Genomic DNA, 13249 nt, shown 5'->3' on the forward strand with positions numbered 1-13249 from the left:
CGGGTCACTCTCATGTGACCCCGTTACACAACTCATAAGACTTTTTCAGTTCCACCAACGACTAACATTGTTTTCTCGCCACTTACCCGTGGCGCTTCACCGTTTCGCGCGGGGCTCGTCACACATGAGATTTGTCTCGCAGAACGTAATATTGTGACAAGGTAAACCATCATTCTTATCTATAGAGCCTAGCCCTTCTACTTGCGATACTCAAAAGCCTTCAATTCGCCGGCAATGGCATCGTCGATTGCTACACTCCGTCGCCATTACTCTCCATCGACCCTGACACAGATAACAGCTCAAAGGTACTCCTTACCTTTGCGCCACGGACACATAGTGTCGTCTACGCACCATCGTGACTCTACTCGAAAGGTGAGCTCGAAGACCGGGGATGCGTTAAAGCGTCTGAGATATATGTGCGCGTAGTCAATCGATCCGCAATGGGCGATACGTGTAGCATTTACATGCTAAAACTATAGTAGCTGATCGCTGTAGCAGCCAAGATATGGTGCCATGTCCAAGTGGCTATTTTGGTCGGATGGAACCCCAAACGCCTTATCTCGACACTCGTTGTCAACAATAGGCAAAAATTGTGCAGATAGGCAAAAAATGCCAAATCATTTTTTCCCTTTGCAAACTGGAGTAGTATACTAGAAGATCTTCAAGCTTCAAACCTTAACCATATCTTAATTTTGCGACAATGGTCGTCAAACTATTGCATCATGAGCATGGCAAAGGCCGCGTTCGAATGCTCAAGGTGACGCGCACACCGGCGAAGCATTCGGTATTCCAGCTGGAGGCGCAGGTGCTGCTGGAAGGTGCGCTCGCTGCCAGCGCCTACTACGATGGTGACAATAGCCATGTACTACCCACCGATTCAATCAAGAACACAGTATGGGTTCTAGCTAAGAAGCATGAGTTTGCCTCTCTGGAGGATTTTGGCATCATCCTGGCTGAGCACTTCGTCATGAAGCACCCAGAAATTGTACGTTATTTTGCTTTGCCAGTCCCCAAGTAATCACTACTTCTTTAAGAGGAAAAGATTAATGTACGTGGGCAACAAGCAGGTCAGCTTGGCAAAGGTCAAGCTCTTTGAGATGCCCTGGGAGCGTCTGGTACTCCCTGATTCCAAAGGTGTAATGCGTCCCCATCACCACGCCTTTGTCAGCGCCAGCCCTGGCTTTTCTACCGCAACGTATGTTTCTGCTGCTCTTCGATTTAGCCTAAAAAAATGGCGAATACATGCATATTATTTGGCTGACTCTGATCTTTCTAATAGTGTGACGGCGCGCAAGTCGAAATACGGGGACCCAGAGGTGACGGTACAAGGCGGTGTAGACGGCCTCAAAGCGCTTAAAACCACCCAAAGTGCTTTCGTCAACTTCTTACGCGACGAATTTACAACGTTGGAAGACGCGCCCGACCGCCTCGTCAGCACTTGTATTTCATCTACATGGACTTACATATCTGAAACCACCCGTGGAGACTTTGCCACTAAAGCAGCGGTAATTAAGAACGTGTTGCTTGAGACATTTGCGGGTCCGGCCGATGTTGGCGTACCCAGCCCTGCCGTACAGTTTACGCTGTACAAGATGGGTGAAGCGGTACTGGAGAAATGCTCATACGTCAAGGAAATAACGATTTCAATGCCGAACATCCACAATAATCCCATTGATTTGTCTCGCTTTGGTTGTAAAAATATTCATCCACACGGCGAGGTATTTCTGCCGATCGACGAGCCACACGGTATCATTTCGGCCACGATAGTGCGCTCGACGGCCAAGCTATAGGGCTGAAGCACTAAAAAAAGAATTATGTTACTCGTGACTGTCATGTTGAAGTACATACATATTGTCCTTTCAACTTTCCTGCACTACTTAATGCGTGAATAGATTTAATTAAATGTAAACTGATCGGGTAAACAAATTTACGTGTCGTAAAATTCGCCGAGAACTTGTGCTAGTGTGTGGACCTTACTTTGTAACGGTGAGTTAGTGCACTTCTGGGCTAGGAACTGCACACGCTGCTTCATCTCTTGAAAATAAATGTCGCAAGCATTGCACCGCTGAGTTCTGAAGCAAAGGTCAAAATGCATCAGGCAACAAATATAGCTCCACAATACGAATGCGTTTTTCAACAACCTTTCTTCTTCTGCAAGATTAGTCAATCGCGAACGATACCGTCGCGCATCGCGAGTGTCCTTGACGATGGGTGAAAACGCATCAAACAGATTTTGCCCGGAAGCGATGGCGACGCTTAAATATCTGCACGGCAATATGCACACGTCGTTCGAATGACATTGTGGCAGCGCTAAGAAAAAAAAAGCGATGAGTTTACTCACTTTTCAGATTCGCTTTGGAAGACCTCGACGATGAGCGGGAGTAGCAACACACAAGCCTCTAGATCGACACCCAGCGATGACAAGTCTGCGATCAGCAGAACGTCGACCACAACAGCTTCTCGCTTCCCTTTTGGCAACTCATTTAAAAATCGGAGACCTTCGTGCAAATGTCCCTTTTCCCAGTGAGCCAATAGCTGTTGGATGCATATTTGTCGAGCCTTGAACACCTTTACGAACGTGTCCATACCGCAGCGAAGCTCCATTATATAATCAGATGTCACTAACGTTTTATCTTGCGATTGCTTTCCGTGCGATGGAGGCAACGATTGGTCTGATGCATTTTCAAGCACCTCAATAGGTCTCTTCATTTGCTGTGAAATTGGTGAGTCTTGTCTTGCACCAGCCAAATGTGTTACTTATTGTAGATAAAAATGTTATTGATCTGCATCTTTGACCTCCGAGTAATGAGGACTAACTCACCTAATTCACTACATTGGTCTGTACGGCGTGAAGGACGTAAAATCGACTCGGTTGACGGGACGAGAACTCCTGGAGTAGTTGGGCGACTATAAACAGTGTTCATTCTCCTAGAGACTTGCTCAATTAAATTCGAGGCGCTTTCTTGAGCAAGCTGCTGTGAAGTGGGTGTGTAGCGACAAACAGATATATCACTACCTGATACTTTGCCAGGAGTAACGGGGTGAGCCAAAGATTGTCCTACAGCTTTTAAAGCAGATGAAGTCGGTCGCCTAGTGTTAATAGCGACGTTGTCGCTGGTATCGCTGTTTTCGCAGTTGAATGGTCGCATCTGCATCACATCTAGCACCCACACAGACACGAAAGCATTCTGAATACACCCGCCCACAAGCTTCATATCTTCCGTCATAATTGTGTCTGCGTGTACCTCCACAAATCCAAGTTCTTTCTGATGAGGCATCATGACACTATCATGGCACTGATGTGGGCAAATGTGCGAGGCAAGGTTACAACTCGAATACAAAAAAAATTGCGAAGATCGCTTACCTCAATTGCAGTTTCGTAAGACCAGACTCGAACTGCTTCTTGTGAGCAACAAAATATATATTTGCCGCTGTAGGGTTCTGCAACGGTATGGCTCATAGATGTCGTCTGTGTGATTGATAATATTGTGAGCTAAATTGGCAAGTAGATATAGCATGATACACGTACTATGGCATTATCTACAGGCGTGACGCCGATTAAAGCGAATTCTTGTACGTCCCAAAATCGTACAGTGCGATCGGCAGCAGAAGATACTAAAATAAATTCCTCAGGATTAAATTCGAGGCTTGTGATTGCACCCCCGTGGTCAGGAAACTCGTGAAGAAGACGCCCAGCTGTAAGGTCCCAGATTTTAATGTTACCTCCTTGATCTCCTGAAGTCAGCCAGCGTCCATCTGGCGTAAAGCTCACGACAGTCGCCTCTGAAGAATGTCCCTTAAAAGTCAGCATACAGCTTTTGGTCCTTAGATCCCAAACCTTAACAATCGTATCCCGCGATCCAGATGCTACGTAGTCACCATAAAGATGATAATCTACTGAGATAGTTGATGCCATGTGTCCCTTGAGCGTCCTAATGACTTTGCCAGCGTCCAGGTCGAACACCTTGATAGACCCTGCTTGAGACCCAGCCACCACTTTGCACTCTGCTGGATCGAACATAATGCTCTCGACAGCACTTTGATGACCCGATAGACTCTGTTGGTGAAGCATAAACACGTCAGTCACCTGGTGAGTAGCTCAGCGGCATATTTGGAATGCTGCGTTATCAAGGGACCATAATGTTCTTGGTCTCCGCCTCGCGCATTCGCCAAACGTTCACCATATTATCATCCCCACCAGTTGCAGCTACTTGGCCCTGAAATCAGCAAGATAAGCCCAGCATTTACCACATCAGCATTAAAACCTTTCTTACCGACTTGTGACCAAAGCGCAAACAGTTGACATTGCTGGAGTGCGCCAGAAAATGTGCTGCCTTGAACAAACCCAGAGTGCAACAACATCACATACAATTGCCTTTATAAAGTGCATGACGTAGTGATAAGACGCACAGTGCCGAGTGAGCGCCATGACCGGAGCAGTGATCAAGTGCTTTGTCTGCGTCTGCGTCAGCGACTCTTGCTAAGCACTATTTACATTTTTTGTGGTGGTAGTAAAATACCCCTCAAAATAGTACTTTGTCCCCAAGTCGAGCACGATTGGAGGAAGCAATGCAGGTTCTTGTTGCGGTGCTGAGCTTTATCGACATCGTGGCGCTCACGTTCCTTAACGGCTACTGGGTGGGTATTGTATCTCTCTTCCGATGTAGCACTTTTATGTATCATTAGCTGTTGTTGCTGTTGTCGCTGACAAAAATAAGAGATTTCTTACAGCTGATTACCCTTGATGAGTTGGAGCTGGACCATCTCAACCCGGCCGACGTTGCCAAGCGCCTCAACAAACTTGTCTGTGTGTAAAGTAGTTGGTTTTGAGTGTGTTTCAAGGGGATTTCGCTGAATATCAGCTAATTACTGCGTCAGATCCAGAGATGATCCTGCATGGTATTCTCATGCTCTTATGCCTGCTGGCATGGGCACCGTGGGTTTTTTTGTTCAATTTACCAATGGCCGTATGGCACGCTCGACGGTATGGGTCCATTGGATACTCTTTCTCACTATCATACCAATGGATGTTGTGTTAAATCATTGCAGTTATATGCGGAATGAGCACATGATGGATCCGACAGAAATCCTACGCTTTAAAAACCTGCAACAAGCTCGCTTGGAATCCATTGCTAGGACAGTCTTTTACGGTCTGCAGATTATTTACGGCATGTTCTGGTGCGTACGGGCTGTTAATTTCATTGACATTTGTATGGTGATTATTCTAAGACACCGTGATATTAACACATCAATAGGATGGTCTCTGCCATTGTCGATTCAGCAAAAAGACGAAAGGGCGGCAAGAGCGTCTAAACAGCAATGAAGTCATTGAGTAGAAGCCGACTGAATAATAGGATTCCACCGTCTTAGTCCTAGTATAATGTGAAAATTACGAGGCGATGGAAATATTGAATTCAATTTTTTGATTTACATAATAAGAATAGCATGCGTCGGCGTTACGAACGTAGGCGAGCCGCTAAGGCCAAAGCTGTCGCTACTGCAACCACAGAAACAGATGTAGTAAACACTTTGACGGGTTCTTCAGGCACTATAAAATCTATCACTACCGCCACTTCGACACCCAAAAAGCGGCAAACGACTGTACATGCTGCAGCACAGATAAAGCTACATGTTCACGGCCACGAGTTCCAAAACGGCGAGGAGATTGTGCTCAATCCAGAAAATTTTCCGCAGTTAAAGGAACTTATTTGGAAAGACTATGTGGTAGAGATCTTTCATCCAGAGCACGCATGCGACACTCAGCTTGGAACCTCGGACGTCGAATTGGCTGCCTGTGCCGAAGGCTCTCCTCAGAATCATTTGCTGCTTGAGATTCCAGGTAGCAGCGCTGATCCAATCAAAGGAAAAATGCAGGTAAGTGTGTTGAAGGACACGGCTGCCATCTTCCAACTGGCACCGTTTAAGGACGTTACCGTGCGGTTTCTCCCCAAGACGCAGGTTGAAGTGGACTTTGTGGAGGTATCACTAAAAGACCAGTTCATGTCTAGGCGAGATCTTATGTATCTAAAGCAGTCGATGGCAGGCACGGCGCTATATGTGGGCAAGACTATTAGAGTGCAGGGGACACGATGGCAGGTGCTCGACGTGCGTGCTGGCGGCGAGAAGGTTCGCAGCGGAGTCATTTCAACAAATACTAAGTTCACATTTCGCTCGCGGACGTCGCGCATCATGTGGTTAGTGCAAATTAGTCCAGAGATGTGGGATATGGCCAATTCTGGTATGCTTTACTCAGAAATTTTTCTGAAGGTGGTTCGTAATGTGCTGGAAAAGTGGATGAAACACAAAGTCTCGCACAGTCTGACTATTCTCTTTTACTCACGGTGCTTCTATCCGAAAATGGATCGAAATCAAAGCACCTCAACTTCAGTGGGACATGACTATCACTCAAGCTGTTTTTCTAAATCAAAGCACGCTGATAGTGAAAAAAAATCGTCGTTTCCTCATGAACGAAGCGATTGCTTCTCGATTGGCGTCGACGAAGACGGCAGACATTATCAAGACTTTTACAAATTGGTCGCATTTGACAGCTGCATATCAGATGTGCAGCCGTTACTTGTGCGGCTTAAAGAAGAAATTAATGCATTTCCTCGGAAATGTGGTTGGCGACCACCCGAAGGTTTCTCGGATCTCTCCTCTCAAGAATATTATCAAGATGAGACTTCTCCGCGACCAGGAATTCCTTCCAAAGCTCGTGACGGAAATTTGCTCGAAGCTGTTAACCTTGTGCTCAATATATTTGAAAAGCATCATATTGACCGCGATTTGTCGCGTAGTGGGCAGAGCGTCGTGCTAATAACTCCTGGGAATGGTATATTTTTCGTCAACAAGCGCCTTTCCGAGATAACAGAGCAGCGCATGATGGACCATGGAATAGGTATTGACTTAATTTCATTGTCGTCCCGCCCACTACACAAATGTCCGCTCTTTCTCTTCAAGCAGTCCAGTTCGCTCGAGATTAAGTTTTCTGGTCGGAAAGAAGGACATCTTGCGAATGAAGTGTGTTTGTGTAATTACAACAATTCACACAGCCTGAAAAATGGATATCCTCGACAATCGCGAGCGAGCTCGAGTGACGCTTTTTCCGAGACACAATCGGCAGTGCCAGACGCTGGGATCTCATCAACGAGAAATGGCCAGTTGTGCAAGAACTGCTTTCAACGAATGGATAACCGAAAAAATTATATTGTTCCTCTATGGATTCCGCTCTGGTTTGTACAAGAGAATATGCTGATACCGCACACGTGCCCACTAGATGATGATATTACCCAATTTTGCGACGTCTGCGCGCCAGAAAATGCAAAGAATAAATCTTTTGAGCCGCTTCCGTTGTGCCGAATGTTCAGGGACAATATCAGTACTTTTTGTGGGTACCTTTCGCTTCCAAAGCCGTTGGAATATCTCCTACACGCCTCTCCAGGATCTGAACCCGTCCAATGTGATTGGGATGGAGATAGCATTGAACACGGCTTTGCATCATCAGTTACAAACTCTGCTCATGACAACATTACCTTTGCTGGTCCGAACAGTGATCTTGTTCGCGCTCGAGCGTCTTCCATGACGTTCTCGGATGACGCTTTGTCGTACGAGGGGGAGGCTTTGACCAAAGTGCGATCGTTTTCGTTGTCTGAGCAAAATAAACTCCTACTGGAGTATGAAAGGTATGATGACGAAGTGTTTGGGCTCTCCCTAGCGTCGAAACTTGCACAAAAATCATCTGACAGTGACATAAGTTTCCGTCTAGCCTCAACCCCACCAACGCGCCCTGGCCAATCGTACTTGACGTCGATGACAAAAAAAAGGATGGGAGCCGGAGGGTTGCAATCGAGCTCAGCTGGCAATGCAATTGAAAACAGTGATATTGGGGAGGTTCGGTGGCATCAATTTGAGCAGAATGAGCCTACTTCACTCAACGTTAGCATGACTGATCACCACGAAAGCTTCGTGGCTAAAGTAGGATCTTTGGATGACGAAAAACCCAAGGCTAGGACCTTTTCAAGCTCGTTTCCAAAGTCGTTGCACTTGGGTGACGGCAGTGGGCAGAACCAAACGCTGTTCACTGCTAGTCCTGTCTTGCGGCCAGCCGAAGCCGCAGGAAAAGAGGACATTTTCCATTCCCAAGCATTTATGCTAAAGCAACTTACGAGTAACCAGCGTCGATGGAGCCAAGTGCGGCCGTATGAAAGCCGGCAGCAAAAGCTTACACAGAACATCTTAAAGTGGCGTAGTCTATGCTTTCCAGCGCTATTGCCACTCGCTAGTGATTTCATGCCAGCCCCTAAAGAATTGCAAGCGCACTATACAGAGTCTTTTTACAGCGTCATGCTCCCAGAGCGCGACGAACAAAATGGAGTCACTTTTCGCGATTATCGTGAGCTTGTTCTTGAAATGGTCGCACAACGGCTGTCCCAAGAATTTCAGTTTGTATCAGCCGAAGATAAAAGTGAAGCTGGAAAAAAAGGGAGCACTATCTTTCGACTCAGCATGGGACATCGAATCCATGAAATCGTTTACAACGAGGAAACTCAAACAATTGATGTTAAGCGATATTTACAAAGAGTGACAACGCAGTCTGATGTGGACATTATGGAGTATCGATACTTGCTTTGGTCCCCAACCGTCGATCGCTTTGTTGCTGTTGCGCAGGAATTTCGCAAGTATCCTAAGATTGAGTATCAATGGAATCATTTGGATCAGCTGATTTGCGGTTACATTGATGAAATGAGTGAAGGAATTCGCTATAAACGCACCTTGCATTGTATATTTCCGCCCCGCCTCGGTTATTCTGATGTCGCTGATCAAGGTATGCAGTGCTTGCCGTTTCCTCGTTTGAAAGTAATCTGACATTCACTACAACCACTTTTGAACAGAAACATTGCGAGAATACACAGAAAGCTGTCGTAAATTCTTGGAATATTTGCGGGCTAAGGCAGATGCTAGCACTGGTTTTCCGAACGTAGCTGTCATGACTGACTGGAATGAACTCATGTCGACAAGCCAAATCAAAGCCTTCAAGCGCGTGGGCCAAAGAAGTGTTAAGATGCTCCTGCACACAAATGATGCCGTCACGAGCCAGAACTGGGTGATTACAAAGGTCGACACCGAACTGCGACCAACACAATGCTACCACGTAGAGATTCAGTGGCTTGTGTGCCGCAGCTCTCTCGTCGATGATCTCATTACAGGGATGAGCCGCCGCGCCAAACAGCTCGGATTAGATTTTCAGAGAGTTTCCGAGAACGGAATTTCAAGCAATTTGGCCCTTCATCCATTTAATTGTCCCATTTTCTTTCCGATTGGCAATGCATACGAACAAAGGCTGATAGAAAAGGCGCTGGTCGAGCGCTTCGACTTCTGCTGCGAGGCGCTGCATCCTATCCCGATCACGCATTTCAACCACAGAGCAGAGTATGCGATCGCGGCAACGGAACCGCATGCGCGACGAACAATCTCGTACTACCGGCAGTATGTCCACCGGTCGCTGGCTTGCTTTGCACGTATGACACAGACCGGATTAGTTTGGACTTCCGACCAGAAATTTCACGACGGCGAGATCCAGCACATCTTTAACGGACTACAACAATATATTGAGTCTCTTCAGGTGGTGTGTTCGGTGCTGATGAGCGTGATGGACAGCATGATGGAGCCTCCAGCTCTAGCAACAGCAGAATCTACTACTGTGAAGTTCAATACTGACAATAAAGCAATAAATTTGGGTACATGCAGCCCTAATCTTTCCCGAAAATCCAATACAAACGGTAGGTTGGAGTTTCTTGCGAGTGAAAATGTCAGCGAAATCAGTGGCATATGCAGCGAAGAAAAAGAAAACAACTCACTGGCGATCAATTTCCAGCTGCCTTATGCTTCTGGTTCGGACGCGAAGAGAAGCTCGCCACTTACGGAATCCGTCTTTGATAAATCTGAGCGTGGCGTCTCGTGTGTGTCGAAGCCGCGCGTGAATCTTCTTTTAACGAACCAAACACAATGCCCGGTACCGAACTTACGTTGATGAACTCAGCTCGCCAGAACTCATTTTCATATATTTTTGCGCCACCTAGAATGCTTGAACCGTTTAACATGCAAAATTTGGTGCGCGGTCAATTACCCAATTAAATAGACGCCGTAGCGTGATATACTGAAGTATGAAACGCGTATAGCAAATGTTTGACTTTTTTCTCAAGCGCATACAGTCTCCTCTGAACGTAACAAACGACCGTCATCAAGCGCCAAGGATTGTTTGTGTGTTGAATGGTCTGTGATCGTAGAGCGCTCATTCGAGCCATTTTTTAAGTTCAGTAATTTGCACATCACCATCTTGCTCGATCGTCATCATGGCAATGCTACCGTAGCCTCATCCACTTCGGTACGCAACGCGCGCGTAATTTCCGGCAACATGTTCCGCCGGATTTGAAGCAGACCATATTACGGAGGCTACGGCATAGCGCTCCACCTCTCCAAGTTATCGCAATCAAGCTGCTCCAACTGGCACCGTCGTTCTCGAATTTGGGCGGTGAAGCATCATTGCCAAATATGTAGCAAAACTGTATGTGGACGGAGCGAATTCTTCTTAAGTAAAAGTGTTCGCACATGCGATAATTGTGTGCACATCAACGAACGAAATACATTTTTTTTTTGCAATCCCACACAGTTTCCACGGCTTTGAGATATGTTTTTGGGAATGGGGTGTCTCCATTTTTTCAGAGGCTACTAAAAACTTCGGTCATTAGTGGCAGGTTTACCAAACTGCAAGGCGAAAATTATCTTCGATTAATCTTAACCTATTGACCCTTATTAAGGCTTTCAACAAGCCATATTTAGCACAATTGGGGCAACGGAATAAATCCTTACACATTTGGTACAACAGTATCAACTAATACCGGAATACTGTACGAAATTTACATTACGCATTTAATTTTATGGCTTGACTATTCCTTCGAGAGTCTCTGCGGGAAGACAATGCTGTGATCTTGCCACATAATTTGAGACGTTGAACTGCTGCGCACGAGGCGGCACTCGTTAGTCAGATTTAAGCGATCCGAATGACTATGTTGATCTTCTAATTCATCAGCGCTGCCAAGCGCCAATTCAGCAGTGCCGCTACGTCCTGATAAGGATGCACCATCTTCAATAACTGGGCCCAATCCTTCTACTTGACGCCGAACCCGGCCGGCTATTGCTCAAGGGTAAGCGACACTAGGCCGCGCTGAACTGTCTCCGCGGGATCAAACCTAGCGACCGCGGCATAGTCCTCACTTTAAATGATCCTTGAAGATCCCACTACACAGCTGCTATCAAATTCTCACCTGATATACATTCGGAGAGCTGCGACATAACGTCGCAGGCAAAAAGCAATATTCTTGTTAGACAATTTGAGCATTTCCACGTCCTATATCAAAGTTTATGGCCATGCATGAAGCGCTTCTGCTTCCAAGCAAAGGCAGGTTTCTGAATCACCAAATCTCCACTACGAGTGAAGTGCGCGACACATTACAAATTTTACTTTCGCTCTATCCATTACTCATGACGATTAAGCCACGCCAAACCAAGACTGAGCTCGTGTCTTTAGAACCAGACAGCGCATCACGCTGTCAGATCCAAGAGAATTTACAGGAAAGTATAAGCAATTGGTGACATGTTCCGGTCGAAAGACGCACGGATATCGTATTCGTAATCGACAAATTCAAAGCTTACGCGTACCCTAGAATTATTTCGACAAACCCGCGTCGTACGTAATTGAACGACGTTCCATGTAACGGGTTATACGTACCCTGGTATAAAGGGGTGGGTCACAAAAGATGGTGTGACCTCACAATGGTGTGGCTGGACTGCCAGTAGTTATGCATTTTAATTAGGTTTTCCTTTTTAATCAGGAATACCTAGAATTAGATCTAGGCGACTATGCCGCAATTAAAACCATAAAATACAGTCTACATTTTGCACGAAAGGTTTGGACAAAGGTTTTGTTTACTCTTAGAGTAAGCGGATAGTGATTCGCTACCTGCAGCGGGGCTGCCGTAGCAAAACGCATGAGGAAACGTACTTTAGGTCAACGACCTTTCGTTCTTTACAAGAACCAAGTATGAGTTAGCGGATCGAAATCCTCTTACTCCAAGAGTGATTATTGCCTTCCCAAGGATAATCGTCTCTTCGGTTCAACTTCCAAACTGATTTTTATTTATATTTTTATCCTAGTATCAAAAGTTTAGATTTTCCTAGATATAGTAAATCTAAATACATGCATAACTACTGGCTACCTAGCCCCGTGTCGTATTCTTGTTTGGGTGTATGGTCCCACCGTGCACACCTCGTGTGACCCCCCTGTTATTCGGGTTCGTGTAAACCCGTTACACCCTCCCCATTAAGTTTGAGAGCATTTACGGTTCCAATCAATTATTGCCTCAACGAGGCTCGCGTGTCCGTTAGACACTGCAACTCAATTTGTTGGAATTTAACAACTTTCTTGCTCAATGGGCCTCGTGTCCACGACACGGAAACCATCAAGTCTCGCTGGTTTTGACAGCGAGCACGGGCAGAGCTCAACTTTGTCCCCCGTATGCGGTGCCATATCGGACAGTGCGTCCGCGGCACTGGGGGATATACATCATAGGTTTGATAAGCACAAACGTCGCGCTCCGCGCACGCTTTCAGTGCCGAGTGGCCTCCTTGAGGATGTAGTCGACTATGAGTCTGACACCTTTTTTCCCGCATGGAATGACGAGGGAGGCGAGCAGCACCAGCAGCATGTACGAGTCCTGCTCGCGCCTTGCAGACTCCATGTCCGTTTCGTGACTCTCGTCAACTGAGGAACGTGGTGTAATCACCAATGACCTCGACGGGGAACAGAGGCGGCAGCTTGGAGCTGCCCATTGGGCGGGTCTAATGCGCGCCCATCCACATTCGGTCATTGACCCTCGTGTGGAATATGGCTTCCGCCCTGCGGATCCCGCTTTGAAAGCGAAGGACGCGGAAACTCGATCGTTACGCGTCCACATCATCGGGCCCCCGGCCAGAACAGATGATTAACTTGCCACACGGAAAGCTATTGGAGCTCGTTTCTTGGTCCCGTCAAAAAATTCCGTTAAACGATTATCGCACTCGTCTAAGTGCTCAACGAGGTGGCTCTCGTATACCTGCAATGCGGACAATTCCTGTAGTGCTCGCCCCTGGCGAAACCACTACAGATGACGAAGCGCTCTTTGAGCGATGGGTGCAACGGCACCGAAAACTTTCC

At 46.6% G+C, this 13249-nt stretch overlaps 4 protein-coding genes across 4 annotated transcripts; 3 read left to right on the forward strand and 1 right to left on the reverse strand.

The window, feature by feature from the left end:
• Nucleotides 1-700: 700 nt before the first annotated feature.
• PHALS_12591 (urate oxidase) lies at nucleotides 701-1790 on the forward strand (the record flags this gene model as incomplete). Its single annotated transcript, XM_024728173.1, has 3 exons — nucleotides 701-985; nucleotides 1068-1195; nucleotides 1280-1790. 3 exons carry the CDS (start codon nucleotides 701-703, stop codon nucleotides 1788-1790), a joined length of 924 nt encoding a protein of 307 aa, XP_024578676.1.
• Nucleotides 1791-1927: 137 nt separating this feature from the next.
• PHALS_12592 (Microtubule severing protein katanin p80 subunit B (contains WD40 repeats)) lies at nucleotides 1928-4429 on the reverse strand (the record flags this gene model as incomplete). Its single annotated transcript, XM_024728174.1, has 9 exons — nucleotides 1928-2072; nucleotides 2142-2264; nucleotides 2342-2756; nucleotides 2822-3296; nucleotides 3365-3469; nucleotides 3530-4057; nucleotides 4137-4217; nucleotides 4275-4330; nucleotides 4411-4429. 9 exons carry the CDS (start codon nucleotides 4427-4429, stop codon nucleotides 1928-1930), a joined length of 1947 nt encoding a protein of 648 aa, XP_024578677.1.
• A 140-nt stretch (nucleotides 4430-4569) lies between these two features.
• Nucleotides 4570-5313, forward strand: PHALS_12593 (protein cornichon homolog 4; the record flags this gene model as incomplete). The annotated part of the gene is made up of 5 exons (XM_024728175.1): nucleotides 4570-4638; nucleotides 4732-4807; nucleotides 4879-4984; nucleotides 5050-5178; nucleotides 5256-5313. 5 exons carry the CDS (start codon nucleotides 4570-4572, stop codon nucleotides 5311-5313), a joined length of 438 nt encoding a protein of 145 aa, XP_024578678.1.
• Nucleotides 5314-5445: 132 nt separating this feature from the next.
• On the forward strand, nucleotides 5446-10085 carry PHALS_12594 (vacuolar membrane-associated; the record flags this gene model as incomplete). The annotated part of the gene is made up of 4 exons (XM_024728176.1): nucleotides 5446-7679; nucleotides 7752-8821; nucleotides 8889-10009; nucleotides 10077-10085. 4 exons carry the CDS (start codon nucleotides 5446-5448, stop codon nucleotides 10083-10085), a joined length of 4434 nt encoding a protein of 1477 aa, XP_024578679.1.
• Nucleotides 10086-13249: the final 3164 nt, after the last annotated feature.

This window comes from Plasmopara halstedii (assembly GCF_900000015.1).
Source record: "Plasmopara halstedii genome assembly, contig: Scaffold_614, whole genome shotgun sequence".
In the NCBI taxonomy this organism is placed as follows: domain Eukaryota; phylum Oomycota; class Peronosporomycetes; order Peronosporales; family Peronosporaceae; genus Plasmopara; species Plasmopara halstedii.